Below are 20570 nucleotides of genomic sequence, written 5' to 3'. Positions count from 1 at the left end.
TACACTCCTATTATTATTCTTAATTTATTACTTTTCTTAGTACATAATATTAATAAAATAATAAATGTATCCGGATAATTTCAATCTAACGTTATCTGTTCATATTGTTTTTTTCATCAGAAATTAATTTTCAATTATAGTTAAAAAGTTAATTATTTTGTGCGTAATGAAATATTTTTCTTTACACCTAAATTTAATTACAACGAAAACTAAATAATAATTAGGAATTGATAACAAAATAAAATACAACACTTAACGGACATGTAAAGAGATTTCATATTTTATTTATAATTTTTCAAACTCCTCTAAAAATGAATTTATGTTCAATCTTTTTAAAAAATAATGTAGGTGTATTTAAGTTTTTAAAGAAATATTGACAATCTAATCATTTACATTATGATTATTCGTACAAATTCTTATTCAAAAATGAAATATATATTCGATGTACATAATTGAATAATTACCAATTTGAATCATCGAGAGTCGATAAGAATGATACCTGCTATCTTTTTCAATGTTCTCGATGATTCCATAAATATTCGACTTCTCGTTATGTTAATCGATAGTCGGCAAAATGGCGCCTGTCACGGAAGATCTAACCAATTTACAGGAAAAGATTTTTGAAAAAATCAACAACAATGCGGTGTCAGAACTTAAAATTCTGTTAGCTGCGAGTAAAGTGAAAATGGATTTCGTGGATGAAAATGGTGTGAGTCCACTTCAAAATGCCTGTTACAAAGGAAACAAAGAAATAGTACAGATGCTTCTCGATCAGGTAGGTTAACTTTTCAACAATACAGAGAAATATGTAGCAGCTTTTTAAAATTTCGTCTTTTCTTATTCCTTTTATTCATTTACAATTCTGACGAACATTTAATATATATACATGCTAATTGTGAATATATTTCATATCTTTTTCATCTAAGTAATCAAAGTTAACAAATATCACTTTGAATATTATGAAATGGAGATCTATTCCGAAGTAAAATTTACTATTCTGTGACAGTTTAATTTCCTAATTAATTCCATTTGCTGTAAAATTTCTACAAAAAAAAAAGAAATAATGTGTAATTAATCATTTAGACATATATCCTACCATATAATATGCTTTACTACATTTTACATATTTTTGTTCCTTTCTAAAATCAATAAAACTGGTAAATAATTTTAATTACAAATACAGTGTTCATACTTTTAAAACATATATTTGTATGTAACACTAAACATATAAAGCATATATTAGCATGTTCTTAGAAAAATGTATGGGTATTGATTAATGTCATTTAAATTCCTTAATTTAAATATTATTGAAAATATAGAATGTAAAAATGATAAAGTCTTATATTTTTAGAAAATGTAGAAAATTGTAGCTTATATCAAATAATTTGTACATTTCAGGGTGCCGATGTAAATGCTTGTCAACATGAGCATGAATATACAGCACTTCATTTTGCAGCTTTAAGTGGAAATGCTGAACTATGTCATTTGTTAATGTCTTATGGAGCAAGGCTAACAGCTACAAACAGTGTAGGGCGGACTCCAGCTCAGATGGCTGCTTTTGTGGGCAATCATAATTGTGTTGCAACTATCAATAATTTTATTCCAAAGGCTGACATAGATTACTATATTAAACCACAAGGATTACAGACTGAATCAATGCTTCCACCTCACTTGGCAGATTCTTTCCATAAATTTATTATGGAAGTCAATGTACATCCTGTTCGAGTAGTTATGAATCTCCAAACATGCCCTGGACTGTTAGAAAATGCTGCCAAGGTGAGAAATACATAATTTTCTGTTATAACATAAATTTTTCCACAACACTGTGTTGATTTTCCTCTTTCCAGGTCGAAAAGGTATTAGAGTCTATGCGTCATAAGGTAATGACCAGAGGAGCAGAAACTAATGAAGTAATGGCTTTTAAATATCATTATCTAAGTTGTGTTGTGGCTGAAGTAATCAAATTCCAAAAGAGGCAAGGTGCAATGAAAGGAGAAAGAATTGAAAAAATAAGTGATGATGGGGAAGAAAAAAAGTTAGATACTATAGAGGGTTTAATAAAGAAATTCTTAAAGTGTAGCAAAAGTGATGGTACACCAGAATATCAAGAAGCTTTCTTACGAGACACCGTAAGAGAATTTCCATATAGAGAAAGCACCATTTTTCGTCAAATGATAGCAACTCTTGCTGCCCCAGATCCACCATCTGCTGTATCGGTAGTATCTGCCGCAATTAATGGACAAAGAGCGTTTTTCGATAATGCACAAGTTTGCGTTACGTGCGGTGAGGATAAGGCTAGTAAAAAATGCAGCAAATGTAAAACAGTAAAATATTGCAACAGAGAATGTCAAAGATTGCATTGGTTCATGCACAAGAAAGCATGCACGAGATTAGGTCAATCCTCGGTACTGAGTGCAAAAATAAGCGATGCAGACAAAGAGCAAATAAGCAGTGCTGTTAGCTCCAGGTTACAAAAGCTAAATGTTAATTAAGTATGAGATATATGAAAGTTAATTCTGAATTATATATTTTGATGTGCTGTATGTATGTGTTTCATTGTTAATTATTTTAATTAAGATAGAAAAATTAGACAATGTGTCACTTACCATATTTTTAGGAAACATTTCTAACTTTTTATTTTCCAGAGAGTAACGAGACTTTTTATACATTACACTAGAGTTTTATGATACTTTTTCCTGTGAATTTTTTTATAAATATTGTATTATAGATGCTTCTGTTACGTCCCAACACTCGATTAAAATATTACCTTCTCAGGACTGTACTTTTGTGGTTACTAACGACATGAAAATAAAACACGTGTACGAATGTTTCCATGATTTGAATTTACATTAAGTTTAAAAACTGCAAATTCTTTGACCACATTCTCGATACAAACTTTTTGTGGATAAAAATACAAAATTTTATTGTAATATAGTTTTATTTACAAAACCTTGTATAGTTTGTGGTTTTACAAATATATGTATACAGGATGGGGCATTTAAACAGGTCACCTGAATAACTCGCTTGTTTTTGAAGATAGGAGAAAATGCATTAGACCAAACTTATTTGGTATCGGGGAGCTCATAATCTGCTATTACTACTTTTTCATCATCACAGCATGTACAAATATGATCTCGGATGTACTTATCAGAGTTCAACAATCTTTCAGAGCTTGTTTACATCAATGTATCGACGTAGACGGCCATCATTTCGAACATTTATAAAATACAGGTATTCTTCTTCCATATTTTATTTTTCTATGTTTTCTCTGTCTGTGACCTTGACATAACCTTTGAATAATTATTGTCACTGAATTCCTAATGAAAGGAACTATCATTGTAGATGCTTAAAAAATGGGGGGTTCCATTAAAAAAAAGTCAAGGTGACCTTGATATCTCTAAAAAAAATGACATAAAACAAAATTTTTGTATAGCACCGTGTCAACCATATTGTACCATGAAACTTTGTCCTTACCATATTTTACATATCTTTAGAAACAACAAAGATATTTGAGGTGCAAACGTTTGGTGACTCACCCTTTATATACAATATACAAGCAATAATGTTTATTTTATTTATTGAACACGGTATAACGAAGCTTTGTTCAATTTAAAATACCTTCCGTAATGAAATCCTTATATATCCTTACCCTGTTCATTATTTCTAATTTTCACACTCGGAATCTAGATTTGTATATAAGATATCACATTTATCTCGCACATTACCTAATTAACGGGTATATATTACAATGGAAATAAAAAATGAGAAAAGTAATTGAATACTTTCAGATATAAAAAACAGTATACGAGTATGCAGAAGATAATGATTCGAATTACGCGCAATTTCCGAATATTTGTTGCACTCGTTGCGAACCGCCACCATCGTACTGCACAAGCCGATGATGGGGACACTGTTTATTTTACGGAAAACAACTTTGAATATTTTAAATGATAAGAACATATATGCTTAATGCTTATGAAATATATCACTATAAAAAATCATTTTGATAGATGGATGAGCAAAAATATTTTGATGTATATATTTATTATATAAGCTAGTTATTTTGGACAAACTTTAAATTAATATACTACTTTCCTTAGAATCACATATGTTAATAGAAATTCTGGGAAATCATCAAATGCACACATGCAACGTATGACAAACTCATACGTGCGCATTTAAACAGGTTTAAGATAGTTGGTTCATAAAATCCCATACAATGTCAAATCTATCGTTATATCTCGTCTATGATTTTACCATCTATCCATATATAATATGTGTATAAGATATAAGATATGTACTGATACTACTATAAACAAAATACGAAAATACTTTCCGGCCAGGTTCTTATACATACATATTGGATTATTGTTAAACCATCATTATGGCATCGTCGCATGCCAATTATTCAAACTCCACATCCGATTTCGATTTTATTATAGAAAAGTTGCTTATATTGGCCAATAGAAAACATAATGAAATAAAGTTAATCAACAATTACCTTTGTGAACTTAATAAACTCGATTATTGTTTTCTTACTAGTTCTAATAATGATGTAAGTTAATTTTGATGCATTACTCTATTTTCTATAATCGCTATTCATTTCTTCAAATTGTTATAAGCATACGATTGTTTTACTTCATTTCAATGTTCTAGAGATTGCAATTATTAATTAAACAATTATGTATAATTGCGACACCTACGGAAACAGATCTAATAACAAGTACATCCAAATTTTTAGTCAATTTGATTCAAAAGAATGTAAAACTCCAGTATCAAACAATTGCAAGTGTTATGCAGTGGATTTCAGTAATATTGGAGTCAGGTTCACCTGATATGTGTAAAGATGTCAGTAATGTTATGAAGTATTTTTTAATTACTATAGATTTTAATGACAAAAATCATGTAAGCATCATCTGTTTTATTAGTCTAGATTATTTTTCCATCATGATAATTTAACAAATTACAATTATATCGCATGTAAAATAATTTATTTTTTTAGTATTTCAAAATATTATTGGAAAAGGAGAAATTATTAAAAAATGACTTACTACTTAGTTGCTTAGAAGCATTTTTAACAAACAATGGGAATTCTGTTAGACAAGAATTTATATTTGCCATCAAGAATATTGTGTTAAATATTCTTTCATCTTCTTTACAATTGATAAGAAAAAATAACAATAAATTATATTATGCAAAAGTAAGTAATGAATCTGAAATATGTGAAAAAATGAATAATTAATATTGATTATTATCTATTAAATTAAAATACATTAAATTTTTAGGATTTAACGTTATGTTTACGCATACTTTGTATCATAATAGTAAATAAGCAACTACCACATTCAATAGATTTGATGGGTGAAATTTTGGGAATAGTGCAAGTACTTTTATTTTATGGTATCGAGGAATATGAACTTGTAATGCCACAATTTTTACGTCCAGCCGCTATGAATCTACCTGAACAAATTCACGTTATTCCGAAATGTAAAAATCTTAAAAATCATAAAACAAAGGTAAAAAAACAATCTATCAAGAAATCTAGCCCAGAATTGAAAAATAATATTGTGGCAGAATGTAAAAACGTTAGTATGCATTCTAGTGATTCTGATATTTCGGACACTGAAAGTGCTAATTCTATGTATGCAATCTCTAAAGTTAGATTGGAAGCTGTACACTTATTGCAAGTACTTGTCGAAAATTCACAAAGCCGTGAAATATTTGGATTTTGGCCACAAATTGTTGCCACTGGATCTCAAAGTGATGCAAGGGTACTAACTAGATGTATTCTGAAAGAGTCTGTACCAAAAGTAAAACAAAGTATGCTGAGCACTCTCACTGAATTACTCATTGATGCTAAACCTTTTTTGGTTCATGCAGAGGATACCCATCATACATCTTTTATAACTTTTTTTGGTACAGTGGGTTCAATGATAAAAGAATTACATTTCACATTATCCTTGGTATTAAGCAGTGATAAAAATGTAGCTGTTTTAACCAGTGCTTTAAAATGTTCTACTGCATTAATTCAAGGTACACCTTATGCACGTTTAAAAACAGGACTTGCTACAAAATTAATGAGAAATTGTAGACCATACATATTTCATAAAGGTATTTTTACATTGTTGTATTGTGTATGTATAATTATGACAGAATAATTATATTCAGTTCTCTATACTATTTTAGATGCATCAATTTGTGTAGCATCTTTATCCACTTTTGAAGCTGTTGCATCCTGTGATCCACTAACATCAGAAATATTTAATATACTTGCAAAACAATTAGAGTTAAATACAGAACCAGAACAAATGCATATGAATGCTTCACATAGTGACAATACAGGAGGAGAAGAAGAGGAAGAAGAAGTAGATGTTGAAGATCTGAAAAATAATGAGTCTTCTGAATATGAGAATAAATTATTAAAAGGAACAAACGTGTGCTTTTTGATTCAAGTTTGTTTAAGGAACATTTCTAATAAGGTATACTTGTATTTAAAGTTAGAAAAAAAATAAATTATTTTGTAAAGTGTATAATATATATATTTATTTACAGATGATGAGCCTTCCTGTTCGTCTTCAATCTCTGAAACTACTTGGTAGAATGGCTTTTAATACTCAAAGTCTTGTGTTTCCTCATATGGAATTAATTACAACAACTTTAGCTACACTTATACAGGATTATGAAGTACAAGTGATATTACATGCTTGTCGTACTTTAGAAATTATGGCAGGTTGTCTTCTAAATGACTCCGAGGACAGTAATGCCTTGTTATTCTGGAATATTATATTTGAACCTGTAACATCAATTCTTCAACATTCACAGACAATATTAAGAGAAGCAGCATGCGCTTGTTTAGGCAGCATTAGCCCTATTGTATTTACTCAACAACCAGTAAGTAGCATTACATCATCCAGAATGTCCTGTGATTTGAAACAAGAATTATCTAAAACACAATACTTATATTTGCTTCTTTTTAACAAATATTTTAGAGGAAAAAAACTATTTTAATTATCACAGTACTGTTTGGTGCAGTGCATGATGAAGAAAGTGCTGTAAGAGCTGCAGCATTGAGAGCATTAGGAATGTTGGTCACGCTTCCTCCATTGAAAGAAGAAACTGGATTTTTAATGGATTTAGCCGACGTAATTTGTTTAACTGCTGATGATAGCAATCTTGGTGTTCGCATTAAAGGAATTTGGGCACTAGCTAATTTATGTGATTGTTTCTCCAAAGAAAAGTTAGTTACAAATATGTATACATAATTATTAAATTATTATTATTATTAAAATTATATATATACAATTGCAGCTATACACTTAAGGACACCTGACAAATGATATAACTTTTCTAAAACTGGACTAAATGACTTAAACTTCTTTTTTAGATGGAAATAGATTTGCAAAACGTATTTTTCAAGTTTTCGTTATTGACTTGGTTAAAAAGTTGACAAGCGTGAATTTTCACTTTTTTATCATTTCAAGTGAAATTTAGAAGAGGTAATATAGTATAAAAAAAATTCAAGCCATTTAGTCCAGATTTTAAAAAGTTACAGTTTTTCAAATGTCTTTAAGTATATGAACGCCACTGTATATATCAATCTTAAACTTATAATGTTATATAGTATATTATTTTTAATCATATTCATTACTTATTCGAAAGAAAATTAGAAACTTTAATTACCTTAGTAATATTTATTATACACATACAGTAAGTATGTATTCAATAGTTGTTCCTTGCGTTTATTTATATAACTTTCTATGTAGAAATTTTGAAGCAGAACCTCTTCCTTTGGAAATTTTATTACCAAAATTATATCAAATTAGCCTTAAAGCATCGAAAGATAGTGACAAAGTGAAATGCAATGCTGTTCGAGCTCTTGGAACTATTTTGAACGTGTGTCCGGAGAAACATATATTGAATGATACATCTTCAGGACTGGAGGCTCTCATAAATTGTGCCATTTCGGGACATGACATGAAAGTAAGTAAAACTTATATCATGTACGTATACTTACATAATTATATACTATATTAGTTCAGCATACATTTCATGCATTTTCAGGGAATCCTGATGAAGGATATAGTAACAATAAAATTCAATAAATTTGTAGGTACGTTGGAATGCTTGTCGTGCTCTAGGATTGGTTTTAAGGAACAATCCAGATAATATACTACCATATTCGTGGCGTGTAAGTTATTAATTGAATGAAAATTTTGTTTTAATATTTTTTATTACAATTATATAATGCAATTCTGTTGTTTAAGTAGGACTCAGTATTTCCTCCATTATGTAATTTAATATGCCATAGTCCAAATTTTAAAGTACGTTCCAATGCAGCATGGGCACTATGCGCTTGTGATTTTTATGGAAAGTACATTGTAACTCTATGGAAGAGCATTATTCTAGCATTTGAAAATTCTCAACATGTACCTAGCTATACTGAGTATCCGCATCGTGATACTCTTGTTCAACAAGTAATTAAAATTATGGTTATGTATATAATTATATAATTAATTGATTTGTATTAATTGGTATGGTTTATTTATAGTTGTGCCTTACCCTTAGTCACGTTGCCGCTTGCACCTATGAGTCTGATTTACAAAATCTTTGGTTTGAAATTGGAGACCATGTGGATGACATTTCTAACTATATGAAACAATTTCAGGTATAACGATTTATTAACAATAACTATTAACTATTTTGATTTAACAGAAGAAGTGATTTAAAAAGATGCTATAATTTTTTATGCTCATGTTTTAGGAAACTATTGTGCCTGAAAAAATTGGAGATTTAATAAAAGCAAAATCTCAGCTAGAGAAATATGAAAAAAGTGCTTCTTCATTCCAAGATCGACAAATTGCTGGTACGTTGGCGGGCATCTTTGAAAGAACCAAACGATATGACAATTTAGAAACAGCTCTTCCAGCATTATGATGGAGAACTGTTAAAGCAGGACAAATTTAATGTATATTAATATAAATTCTGTAGATTTGAATAGAATATAAATTACTTTACCATAAAAAATATGCAATTTTTTACAGACATATGTATATGATAACATCATAGAACAACTTCATAGCATTTATATTTTATTTTTATATTTCAGAATATATTCAAAACATCTCAATAATTGTTAAGGATTTGTACTATCTGTATTATTACGTATATCATCCTCATTATTATTTTCAACTATTTTACAAACAGAGGTTGATACGTTATCACTGTCAATAATTTCAGAAGTAGATTCTTTTGTATTAGCATTATTTTGTAAGTTTTGATTTATACCGTCGTTATCTACATTTTTACAATCGTTTATCTCTGATGCAGATTGTGTAGCTGTATTATTTTCAATTTCATTATTAGATGCAACTTTAATTTCATCATCATTTTTATCATCTGTATCTTCTGTGTCTGGACTATCATCTCCTGAATTGCTGTCTTCATTATTTTTGTTTGACTGATCATTTGTTACTTTTAGTTTTTTCTTTTGTTTCCATTTCTGTTTTTTCTTCTGTCTCTTTGCTCTTTTTTTAGCTGTTATATCTTCAGCCACCTTTTTATTTTCTTCTAATTTCTTATGATATTCAGCATCTAGAAGTTCCTAATAAAATACCAAAATATTGACACTTTGTATCCTTTTAGATATTGTATAATATATACAATTCAAAAAATATAAATGTATATGTATTAATGTACCAATTAAAATTACCTTACGTCCCTTTTCCTGAATAAACTTTTGTCTGGCGTATTCTTTACGTCTTAAATGTCTATATACATGAAATTCTCCACTTCCTGCTCCTGCACTACTTCCCATTACATTACGTACAAATTCTGGTACTGTTGGTGTATTTTTAGCTTTAGGTCTCTCTGGCAGTATAATAGGCTTCTCCTAATGTGACAACCATAAAAATCCATACTTTTCCTATTCTGAACTTATCAACTACATAGAAAATTATTTTAACATTTTGAAAAATTAATAAAATTATAAAAAAGCGAAACATATTCTGAAAAAAAATATGTTTGAATTCTTTATACCTACCGGATTTTTCATTAGTTTTTGAAGTTTTAATCGTTGCAAATCAATTGCGTTTTTTGCAACAACAGGTTTGTCTTCTTCTTTTTCTTTATTCTCCGGCATTTTAAAGTAGCATGTAGTATATAGCAATTTCACATATACCTTACAATCTTACAATTTGACTGAATAAGGTTAAGTGTACATAATAACACAACGAAATACATACATACAGTAATATGTACCTCACATTTTGCACGATTTTTCTACCTCCTTTAGCTTTTGCAAGCATCCCCACCATTTCACTACGCATCCAATCAGCAATAAATTCTGTCTTAACACTGAATCGTCAACCAATCAGAGCATAGCAATTTCTACTCCTATTCTCGATAACGGAGCATGCTGCAACCGGAGAGTTTAAATAAACTTTGATCTAAATGTATCTTCATTTTTACGTTTTACATATGTACATAGGCTGTGGAGCATATAGGTATACTTGGGGGCAGCAGAAGGTATACAATAGGTTTTTGTTATCCTTGGGTCTTTTTTTACCATTTTATATGTGCGTGCGTTTCTTAGAATAATGAAAAACATCTTTATTAGAAAAGTAAAACGAATGACGCTATTACTATTGTGTATATCTTATTTGCAAATCATTGTCATATTAGTTTAAAATATATTAAATGAAATTAAAATATATAAAGGAGAATGCACATAAGAGACGAGCGAGAAACATAGAATGTACTGTTTAACGTGGTAGCCCTCTATAAAGAGATGTTTGTTTTAAAACGGAAATACCCTACGATAATATATAACATATTCAAAGAGTAATAGGTCCCAATTATTCATTTTTCGTACTTCCTCTGAATTTTATTAATCATCAAAATTTATAAATGTTCTTATTTTAATTGGAAATTCTGAGGTTATTGGAATATTATACCATACATTTGCACATCTATATTTTTATGTTCACTATACAGTATACCAATATTTGTAGTTTAAACTTTTTAATAAGTATAAAATGTTCATTTAATAAAAGTTAAGAAATACTTTTTTCACGATAGCAGAGAATTTGGTAAAACTAATAAGTTTTGCTAACTTTTGGTAACTACGTACATAATGTATGTATGTTGCCAATTATGGTCTATATGTGGATATATATTATTGATGTCGGAAGAATTTGTTTGCGAATTTGGAACAAGAAGTCAAATAAAGTCGTAATTTGTATTTCTATATGTATAGTATGTACACAAGTATGTCTGTGATCGAACATCACTAAAAAAAAGTTCAACAAAGAAGAACTTTAAATAGAAGGAATTAATTCATTATTGTCGCCGTAGCATATCATATATTTAACAACACATAATGTATGTTTAAAGATTTGTATTGTACTTCTTTTTTGTTTGAAATCAATTCTTTTGAACATTTTTGTTTGCCGAAAATTGCATACAAAAATGTATTTACACTGTTTTTACAGTGACGACGCGCAAACGTAAGCTTTTAACGTTTATTATCGTGTAACATTTGTTCCTGCTTCCTACTACTACAAACATAAGCGTGTAAACGAGCTTATATGCATATACACATTTACTTTAAGAGTTTCTAGGGAAACCTAGTTTCTGAGTTTATATCACAAGGTTATTGTAAATATACATGTATAATTTCATCTGAAAGTAATCAGTAAACAAAAGTTATATAATAGAAATCATTACTTGTAGTTTGAAGGAGCAACACTAAATTATTTGTTTTAGTGAAATTATTTCTGCGACAGGTATAATAACGTGCAATAATATGTTACTAATAATTTCAACTCGAGCCAGTTGGTAACAGTAATAGTAGCAGAAGGCAGCAGAAGGCTTTCAATATTGACGCTTATCGAAAATCTTGTAACTGTGAAGGCTAAAAAACTCTTCTTTTTCAAGTTTGAAGTAATTTTTAAAAACTATATCACGGTATTGTTTGCTTTAGAAACAATGTCAGATACGGTAATAGATGAAAGGTAATTCTCAATAAGATTTGCAATGAATGTTTTTCATAGACAGTCCCTTTAACTTAATATTTACAAGAATTTTTTACAGAGTAACTGATGAAATTGAAGCATTAAAAGCAATTTTACTCGACGATGAGTTAAACATAAAAGTAAACGAAAGGTAAGTTCGTTCATATATAAGTATGAAAAATCTCATGTGTGTAACCTAGTTATTTAAATAATTTAATTGTCATTCAAAGAGTTTGATTTATTACATGTTTACTAATAATTCCCTTGGTTAAAGTTTTCATTTAAGAAATATTTGCTCAATCATACTTGGTAAACGTAGTTGATGAAAAGCTAGCAATTTGTTCAATCCACTTAATAAAATAGTAATTGATTAGTAATTAATTTTTCTATTTGATTAATATATGTTTGTAATCAATTCTATTGTATATTATGACATTTACATATTGATGAAAATAAATATATGTTTATTATCAAGTATATAATGTGAAGTTATTGATAAAGATAAATTTTTTAATGTCTGAAATGAAAGAGTAATTGATGTGAAGTATTATTCTAAAAATTACTCATTCATAGTGTTGAAATTATTTAACATATTATAGAAACTCATATATAACTTTCCAAATATGTTTAATCAATAAATATTGTCGCTCTTAATATTAATCATATCAGTCTGTTAGTCTTTAATAATTGATAGCTTAGCATTTTGTGAACTCAAATATTTAATGAGGTATCAATAACTGTTTTTTCAGAGGAGAGCCAGAATGTATTGAAACTGTATTATTTCCTTCGACTGGTGAAGATTCTCAATCTCAATATGTTTGTGTAATATTAATTGTACAATTACCTAAGGGTTATCCAGATGTATCGCCTACTATTAATCTAAAAAACCCTAGAGGATTGGATGAAGAAACGGTGAAGCTTATGCAGTCGGATGCAGAAGCAAAATGTAATGATTTTATAGGTCAGCCAGTTATGTTTGAACTCATTGAGGTATGTTACATATGCATTATTATTTGTATTATATATAATTTATTTTTCAAGAAATGTATGTTTTATATTACGATTTAATTAATAATATTATTTTATTCTTATTCTAATAGCTGATAAGAGAACATCTTACAAGAAGTAATCTTCCTACGGATCAATGTGCCATATGTTTATATGGTTTTCGAGAAAGAGATGAATTTACAAAAACAGAATGTTATCATTATTTTCATTCACACTGTTTAGCAGCTCATGTAGCTGCTGCAGAACGGTATTATAGAGAAGAGCAGGAAAAACTACCACAATGGCAGCAAGATGCTAAAAATAAGTTTCAGGTAGAATTACAATTTGTAGTATTTTTAATTTAACAGAATAATTTATATTCTCTTCAATATAATTATAATACATCTATAATTATTTAATAATTTCATTTAGCAATAATATATTTTTGCAGGCTATATGTCCTGTATGTCGAGAATCAATCAATTGTGATGTAGAAAGCCTTTGGTCAGCTCCACTTCCAATTGATGTTGAAGCTGCATCAGATTTCTCAGTCACTGCGGAATTGAAAGAATTACAGACGCAAATGGCAGCACTATTCTTAAGGCAACAACAAAGAGGAGGTATAATAGATTTGGAAGCTGAAGGGGTAAAATTACTGGTAAGAACAGAAGATGAATCTGGGACAGCTACTGAAGAACTAAATCCACCAGGAACAAGTTTAAATACATATTCAAATCAGACTGTACAGCCTGTTAATCAAATGGTATGTTTATATACTTTTATTTATTTAAAGAGTAACATCTTAATATAAAATAACGAATATGAGATTTATTATTATTATTATTATGATTATTATTATTGCAATCTATCATAAGTAATATTTTTATCATAGTATAAAGATAATTCTATTAACAGTTATCACAATCAAGGCAACCCTTACATCAGGCACAAAATCATACTCAATATCAATCACGTCAATTACATCAAACTTACCATGGACATAATAATCATGGTCATCGGAATAGAGGTCGTGGACGAGGTCATTACCGCCGCCAATTTGACAGGGTTAGACAAACGGAATCAACTCCCACATGACAATGGGTTCGAGATAAAATTTACTATCTGGTCTTCTATTTTACTAAGTGTACACAAAAATGTTTAACATTAGTAGCATAATTATGAATATATTATATAACAATTGTTCAATTTCAAATCACTTTCACGTGATAAAATTATAGGTATTATCGTTCAGCAACATTCCCGTTGTAACGGTGTATAAAATGAGGCATGTTGAAACTACCAAGGACTGTTTGTGTAGACTGAAGCCATGGTGCTCTTTTAAACGATCTGCAGTCGTACAAAGTTGATTCATTTTTTTTAATATAGATGTGTACACAGAGCTGTAAGTACTATAGCAAATTATAAACAAAAAGAAGTTCACAATCAAATATTTAACACTAAAAATATTTTATACCAGTGATTTAGAATTTAATAATGTAGAAACAAAAAAATAACATACATCATTTGCATTATGTAGATTTTATGATCATTTTCGCGAGCGATTTCAATTTATAATACTCATTTTCGTGCTATCAAATATATCAATTGTCGACAATATTATAGGTCGTGACATATAATAGAGCAAACATGGATCAGTATTTAAACAGATATTCACTTATTCCTTCTAAAGGAATGAGAAAATTAACGCGTATATTTGGAGGCAATGTAAATCTTTAAAAAAAATATGTAATACTATTATATCTCAAGTTTAACATATGAAATATACCTTTCAAAAGTTGAGAATTTTTGGTTTAATGCATAAATTGACCACTACTTCTGCAAACAAATGTTTAATTCATATCTCATTGATAGTACCTTAATTAATCTAAATAGTTTTCTAAACAAATATATTGATTTCTATGCATACATAACATAAACATTCAATCAATTTTATTATAGTAACGACTTTACAAATTTTCTATAAATTAAATATGTGTAATCTTTGGTTAAGCCTACAATTAATTAAGATTTACTGTAAATGTTTCTTTGTAGCACATAAACAAAAATATTAGCAATAACTAAAAGCATCTTCCTTATAATTGTGATACTGATAAAAAGATAACAAAATTGAATCATTCCAATACTACTAAAATTAGACATTGATTTTTGTTGCAATGGCATGAACAAAGATATTATGTTACAATTTCAAATAATTTAAATTATTGTAACTTATAAGAAAATTGAATGGAAAATATTTATGCGGAAAGTTTAAAAAGTTTATTTATTAACAGATCCTATAAGCAGTTTTCATGGAAAAGTAAAATCTGAAATAGTTTACTTTTATATCGTTTATAAAATTATATCGTTTAACTCTTATCATTTCGTAGAAATGATATTATCATATTATCTGATAACAGTATTGGGAAATATATAAATTATAATTATTATATATTGCTATGTGTATTTATTGCTTAATAATTTATTTTTTATAATAGTAACAATAAAATTATTCATTTAGTAATCATATTTTCCTATAATATTCTTAATAACTCTTATAATTTAAAGTATACATTTTCTATGTACATAAATAGTCTTCTCTTATTTTAAACGTACATTTACATAAAAGAAATGTTATCAACTAGTTTAATTTCTTATTAATTTTTATCAATATTCATCGTGAAATATATTTTATTGCAGATATTTATATATATAAAACAAACATCTGAATTTTTTTTTTGCTTTGATATAAAATTTTCCGTAATAATTTGTTATATTGAAATAAGGAAATTATAATATAAGATTTATTGGACTCATTGTGTCTGTTTGTGAACATTAATTATATTCGAAATTACAAATCTTTTAATTTTAGTTACATTTTACTTAATATAATAAGTTCCTTTTTAAATATTTCAAAGTATATTGACATTTACTCAGCAGATTATACTATGAAATATTTTAGTTAAATTTATTATGAATAAAATTTTTATGATTAATTACTAATAACCAATGTGATACAATTTCAATACATATTTTATGAACTTAAAGTACATTTAGTTCTTATTTTTAATTGCTCTTGATATTATAACTAAGATATACTAAACGAAACATTTATATTTAATATAAATTGTTTTAAATAAATACTTTGTAATCAGATACTTTGTTTATATCTTTATATATTATTAGTTTTTACTTAATAATTTTTTTATAAGGCAATAAATTATGATATGCACTACTTCTACATATTCTTTTTACTTATCAGACACAATTTACTTATGCTACACAAATTGTTCATTATTGACTATTATTATTATGATTAAATAGAATAAATAAATTTATAATGTAATAAATTCTTAATACAAAATCGATAACTAAGGATGAACAGCATTATAGGAAAATTTTTACAAAGTATCTATCATTCACTTGCGAGCATTATAAGATTTAGACAAGATTTTTGTATAATTTTTATTAATTTAATTTATATTACATATTTACAAACGTTGATTATAATAATTTATTTAATTTATTAAACAATTTTAAATAATGTTCTGCAAAGTGCTATTAGAATATTTGATGAAATAATTTAATATTTTAAAGATTGATACCATTTAAAAATTATTTCTAAATAACAAGTGGTTAAAGATGTATGTATTACTTTTTTATCAATAAATATATATTTTTAATTATAAAGTAATATATTTTTGTATACATTATGATATATGTACCTACAGTTAAATATACAATACTTTTAATTGTTACATTAAAAATAACTGGTTACAAATGATTACCTTTCTTAATTTAAGTAAAGATCACTTATAAATAATTTTGATTGATTCTATTTACATATTTACCAATTGAGTGGATCGATGCAAGATAACATATTTACAATTCCAATAACTTTAATGAAGTGCTTAAATATTATCAATTAAATAATTTTAAATAATGTAGTTATATTATTTATATATCTTCTCTGTTTAATTTCATCATCCGTCACCTGTACCCTATAATACTTTACTATTTCAATATCAATTTGAAATAATACTTCTAAAAATAACCACTTTTATAGAATTAATATTTCAAAATTAGGCAATGCATTGTTCTCTTAGTTTGTGAAGTTTTAGTTGTAAATAATCAAGTTCTATTTGCACTGGTTTACAAAAGTCTTTACTTCCCAAAAGAATACTAGAAGCTTTATTTAATAATACTGGATTAATGGAACTTGGTGATGGAATGTCTACAGAAATGGAACTAACTATGCTAATATCACCATATCCTTCATCAATACTTTCATCTGAAGTTTTCCTCTGTGTCTTCAATTGGTCTTTTAAATCCTATTAAATAAAATACTCTTTATTATCATGTAATGCATGTATATATAAATTTATGTATGTATAGAAATAAGTAAACTACCTTATTTCTTATTAAAACCTGCTTTAGACATTCACGTAAGGAAATTTCAGTTTTATTTTGCTAAAACAAAATGATAATATAATTATTATAAATAATTTTAAATATCAATAAATTGAAAGACAGCATTTATTACCATGTCGTCCAATCGTTCTTTTACTTCTACACCATATATTTTATTCTCCAAGTTTTTAAATTTACGTTTCTCTTGTCGTAGTTTTCTAATGAGTGCAGTGTTAGCCTCATATGATAAGGTTTTTAAGCGTTTATTCTCATTTATCACATCTTGCATTGAATTTAATTTTTCCTCCGCTTCTATATTTTTTGATTTTAAAAGCTTATATTGTGCAATCATTTTTGTTAGTTGCAGTCGTAATTGAAAAATTGCATCTTCTATCTGACTTTGTTCCTGTTTGGAAGAAAGTAGAGTAGTTTGCAATGTTTCATTTTCTGATTTCAATTTTCGAATTTCAAATTCAGTTTTGCGCAGAGTATCAGCAGTTTGATTTTTTTCAGTCTCACACTTTTGTATATTTTCTTCCATTGTTGTAATTAATACACGTTGCTTAGTTAAGGCATTCTCCATTAACATTTTAGATACTTCATTGCCCAAAAGACGTTTCTCTAAAGTCTTCAGTTCTGCTTTTGTTTCTCGTAGTTCATCCTCTGCCATCTCTAACTTTGTAGATGTATCTGGAGGAGTACTCGATGCATTGTTATCTATGGTTTGTGAAATAATTGGTAATTGATTATTTGAATGATTTTGCGTTCTTAAGCTCTGTACTTCATCTTCTAAACCTTGTTTCTCTTTTTGATATTTTTGAAGAAGTTCAGTATAATCCACATTTAATTGTTTATACCTTGTATTTATATTTACTATAGTTTGTTGTCTTTGTTGCAATATTCCTTGGTAAGTGTCAATCTCTAATTGTAAAGTTTTTTTACTTGCTTGCAATCCATGCACTTGTGATTGATACCATTTCGCTGATACTTCAGCTGCTTCTAAACGATTATATGTATCAGTTAAAGTATTTTGTACCTTTTGCTTCTCTTGAAGTACTGATTGCATTTCTACGTATAACTCTATAATTTTTCCTTTAAGTCCTTCATTTGCTGCAATTCTAGCACTAAGTTCAATACGTAGATTTTCTAAATCTACTCTAAGTCGTTCATTTTCTAATTCCAATAATGCAACACGTTTTGACAATTCTGTGTTAGATACGTCAGGTGTTGATAAATGTCTAATGCGAAATTCATCAGTTATTAATTGCAAAGAATCTGTTGATGTGCAGGAATCTACATCCCCTTTAAATGAATCAGAAAGGTTGTCCATTGTTTCGAAATATATAAAACTTTAATATAGTATCAGCACAGAAGTTCTAAGAAATTTGTATTCATTAAATACATGTTATTATCGATTACATGTAAAGATTAAAAAATTATTGTTGTATAGTGTTAAATAATTTTATTTTAATTTGTGGTTTTATGTAAACGTTCATTATTTTTTATAAACTGCATTTGCTTTGTATATTTCACTTTTTGAAGTAATTAAATTCCTTTAATGTAATCACATTAAAAAGTCAAATTATAATGAGCATATGTTACACACTCGCGGATTAAAGGGCTTCAATCGTTTATGTGTCACTCATTATTAGTACATACATATTCGCTTACACCTTTAAGAGAATATATCAGATTTCGCAGGATTATTTGTGAAAGGAGCTTAATTATTATGGTGTAGTTTCATGACTATATGTATATGTACATATGTATATCTACCTTTGTATACATAAACATATCGTATTAAAAGTTAAGCCAAAACAGGGGTTACCAACTATGTACATAAAACTAGTTTCATTTTACAATATACATATTAAGTTGTTGCGTAGCTTTGGGTGGGAGTTAGGGAAGTTTGGCTGGTTCGGATGCCCGTGGAACACAAAAGTGTTCTACTTGTGTAGGACTTGTAAAAATTAACTAGTTACACAGAAATCGTCTTTAAAACTTTATTTCCTGGATAAAGATGTTATCTCTAAGCCTCCCAAAAATAAAGTCTGCGTATTTTTCCGAGGAATCGAGTTTTGTTCCTGCGTTCTTTCTTCTTTTTCCTTCCTTGTCCAATAGGAAAATTGGGGTCCTCTAGCTGGATGCTGATTCGTCGGATGACCCGTCTTCCGGTTGCAGATTGGTGGTGATTGGTGGTTCGACGGTGCGCGTGCGCTAAAAGTAGCGGTAAAAAGCCCGCCGGAACGAACGGTGTGGGGGTGTGCCGCGCTCGAAGATTTCGGCTCGAGGACTGAGTAAGAGAGAGAGATCAGAGAGGGTTCCGAGAAGTCCTTGTCTAAAGATTTACAACGTCCTGTACTTGAGAGATCCGGGTTTGCTATTGTGACTCGTCTAGTTCATGTGAAATTGGAGAGGGACTTACGAGAGGCTACGCGACTTTCTCTACATTCCTCGATTAGTCTCGCTAAATAAAAAAAGGTTCAACGAATAATTTCGTGGGAACTCTCTCATTATCTCCTTACATATTCTCAGTTATTCCTCTCGGCCGATACTGTATCTCTATATAAATATACGATATAAATTTGTATTTACATTCGAACTTCCCTCTTGTCGCCATAAATTGAAAGCGTATAGTCTTGTAGGGACACAAGACAGGTTCGTAGTTGGAACCAGCAGATGGCGTGGTGGCAACAATAGTGCCAACCGCCGATCGGGCATGCTGAGTAGACTAGGGGATATTCCCCATGATGTTCGGTACCCCGAACAAAGAGCAGTCTCTCACGAGTAAGCATTGAGTACGGTCGAATAAAGAATTGTCTCTCCATCCAGAACACGTGTTATATATTTTCCTCCATAATGTATCGTAGGACGAATATCCTACAGTCTAATAGCGCGGTCGTAATATAACTAGTGACTATGTTCGCGTCGCTCATGAAACGTGATAACGTAACAATACATACATACATATTACTATATGTACATATATATGTATCGATTACCAACATAGGAACAGAAAGTATTCTAGCGCAGACGAAAATCTGGCAAATATATTTATTCACTACGAACTTAGCTTCAACACTATATATTTACATGATGGCAGTTGATTTAAGTTGTTTGAAAAGTAATCGTTTCAAACCCATTAATACACATGTGAAATCCATA

At 28.7% G+C, this 20570-nt stretch overlaps 5 protein-coding genes across 10 annotated transcripts; 3 read left to right on the top strand and 2 right to left on the bottom strand.

The window, feature by feature from the left end:
- The first annotated feature begins 574 nt into the window (after window positions 1-574).
- LOC144471577 (ankyrin repeat and MYND domain-containing protein 2) lies at window positions 575-3247 on the top strand. Its single transcript, XM_078183748.1, has 3 exons — window positions 575-775; window positions 1399-1776; window positions 1848-3247. The coding sequence occupies exons 1-3, from the start codon at window positions 575-577 to the stop codon at window positions 2490-2492; spliced, it is 1224 nt and encodes a 407-aa protein (XP_078039874.1). The 3' UTR covers window positions 2493-3247.
- A 950-nt stretch (window positions 3248-4197) lies between these two features.
- On the top strand, window positions 4198-8942 carry LOC144470994 (HEAT repeat-containing protein 6). 3 transcript variants are annotated; one of them, XM_078182627.1, is made up of 13 exons: window positions 4201-4555; window positions 4657-4905; window positions 5003-5200; window positions 5286-5820; window positions 5923-6111; window positions 6187-6479; window positions 6553-6891; window positions 6990-7237; window positions 7764-7980; window positions 8111-8188; window positions 8268-8474; window positions 8549-8665; window positions 8761-8942. In XM_078182627.1, the coding sequence occupies exons 1-13, from the start codon at window positions 4385-4387 to the stop codon at window positions 8932-8934; spliced, it is 3015 nt and encodes a 1004-aa protein (XP_078038753.1). In that variant the 5' UTR covers window positions 4201-4384; the 3' UTR covers window positions 8935-8942. The 3 variants fall into 3 exon arrangements, with proteins under 3 accessions (XP_078038754.1, XP_078038753.1, XP_078038752.1); XM_078182626.1 differs by having other exon boundaries at window positions 5286-6111; XM_078182628.1 differs by lacking the exons at window positions 8549-8665; window positions 8761-8942 and having other exon boundaries at window positions 4198-4555; window positions 5286-6111; window positions 8062-8188; window positions 8268-8409.
- Window positions 8384-10256, bottom strand: LOC144470996 (uncharacterized). Of its 2 annotated transcripts, XR_013494211.1 has the most exons (4): window positions 10040-10256; window positions 9710-9889; window positions 9016-9601; window positions 8384-8941 (listed from the first exon to the last, which is right to left on the bottom strand). XR_013494211.1 is itself a non-coding variant. In XM_078182633.1 (3 exons), the coding sequence occupies exons 1-3, from the start codon at window positions 10136-10138 to the stop codon at window positions 9134-9136; spliced, it is 747 nt and encodes a 248-aa protein (XP_078038759.1). In that variant the 5' UTR covers window positions 10139-10256; the 3' UTR covers window positions 9003-9133. The 2 variants fall into 2 exon arrangements, 1 of the variants encoding a protein (XP_078038759.1); XM_078182633.1 differs by lacking the exon at window positions 8384-8941 and having other exon boundaries at window positions 9003-9601.
- A 1432-nt stretch (window positions 10257-11688) lies between these two features.
- LOC144470995 (E3 ubiquitin-protein ligase RNF25) lies at window positions 11689-15440 on the top strand. 3 transcript variants are annotated; one of them, XM_078182632.1, is made up of 7 exons: window positions 11689-12011; window positions 12091-12162; window positions 12761-13001; window positions 13112-13330; window positions 13450-13761; window positions 13914-14142; window positions 14237-15440. In XM_078182632.1, exons 1-6 carry the CDS (start codon window positions 11986-11988, stop codon window positions 14091-14093), a joined length of 1050 nt encoding a protein of 349 aa, XP_078038758.1. In that variant the 5' UTR covers window positions 11689-11985; the 3' UTR covers window positions 14094-14142; window positions 14237-15440. The 3 variants fall into 3 exon arrangements, with proteins under 3 accessions (XP_078038758.1, XP_078038755.1, XP_078038757.1); XM_078182631.1 differs by having other exon boundaries at window positions 11692-12011; window positions 13914-14099; XM_078182629.1 differs by having other exon boundaries at window positions 13914-15440.
- Window positions 15441-15967: 527 nt separating this feature from the next.
- On the bottom strand, window positions 15968-19199 carry LOC144471601 (uncharacterized). The gene is made up of 3 exons (XM_078183810.1): window positions 17539-19199; window positions 17406-17465; window positions 15968-17326 (listed from the first exon to the last, which is right to left on the bottom strand). The coding sequence occupies exons 1-3, from the start codon at window positions 18733-18735 to the stop codon at window positions 17078-17080; spliced, it is 1506 nt and encodes a 501-aa protein (XP_078039936.1). The 5' UTR covers window positions 18736-19199; the 3' UTR covers window positions 15968-17077.
- Between the last annotated feature and the right edge of the window lie 1371 nt (window positions 19200-20570).

Source organism: Augochlora pura, chromosome 6 (genome assembly GCF_028453695.1).
Source record: "Augochlora pura isolate Apur16 chromosome 6, APUR_v2.2.1, whole genome shotgun sequence".
NCBI lineage: Eukaryota > Metazoa > Arthropoda > Insecta > Hymenoptera > Halictidae > Augochlora > Augochlora pura.
This window is presented reverse-complemented; position numbering and strand designations above follow the sequence as displayed.

Coding starts and splice junctions, on each gene's coding strand:
- LOC144471601 (XM_078183810.1), bottom strand. CDS start 18,735: ATGGACAACCTTTCTGATTCATTTAAAGGGGATGTAGATTCCTGCACA. Junction 17,466..17,538: donor AAGAACGATTGGACGACATG/GTAATAAATGCT, acceptor ATTTTGTTTTAG/CAAAATAAAACTGAAATTTC. Junction 17,327..17,405: donor AGGTTTTAATAAGAAATAAG/GTAGTTTACTTA, acceptor TTTATTTAATAG/GATTTAAAAGACCAATTGAA.
- LOC144470996 (XM_078182633.1), bottom strand. CDS start 10,138: ATGCCGGAGAATAAAGAAAAAGAAGAAGACAAACCTGTTGTTGCAAAA. Junction 9,890..10,039: donor AAAAACTAATGAAAAATCCG/GTAGGTATAAAG, acceptor TTGTCACATTAG/GAGAAGCCTATTATACTGCC. Junction 9,602..9,709: donor TTCAGGAAAAGGGACGTAAG/GTAATTTTAATT, acceptor GTATTTTATTAG/GAACTTCTAGATGCTGAATA.
- LOC144470994 (XM_078182626.1), top strand. CDS start 4,385: ATGGCATCGTCGCATGCCAATTATTCAAACTCCACATCCGATTTCGAT. Junction 4,556..4,656: donor TTACTAGTTCTAATAATGAT/GTAAGTTAATTT, acceptor TCAATGTTCTAG/AGATTGCAATTATTAATTAA. Junction 8,475..8,548: donor GTGATACTCTTGTTCAACAA/GTAATTAAAATT, acceptor GTTTATTTATAG/TTGTGCCTTACCCTTAGTCA.
- LOC144471577 (XM_078183748.1), top strand. CDS start 575: ATGGCGCCTGTCACGGAAGATCTAACCAATTTACAGGAAAAGATTTTT. Junction 776..1,398: donor TACAGATGCTTCTCGATCAG/GTAGGTTAACTT, acceptor TGTACATTTCAG/GGTGCCGATGTAAATGCTTG. Junction 1,777..1,847: donor TGTTAGAAAATGCTGCCAAG/GTGAGAAATACA, acceptor TCCTCTTTCCAG/GTCGAAAAGGTATTAGAGTC.
- LOC144470995 (XM_078182632.1), top strand. CDS start 11,986: ATGTCAGATACGGTAATAGATGAAAG. Junction 12,163..12,760: donor AACATAAAAGTAAACGAAAG/GTAAGTTCGTTC, acceptor CTGTTTTTTCAG/AGGAGAGCCAGAATGTATTG. Junction 13,002..13,111: donor TTATGTTTGAACTCATTGAG/GTATGTTACATA, acceptor TTATTCTAATAG/CTGATAAGAGAACATCTTAC.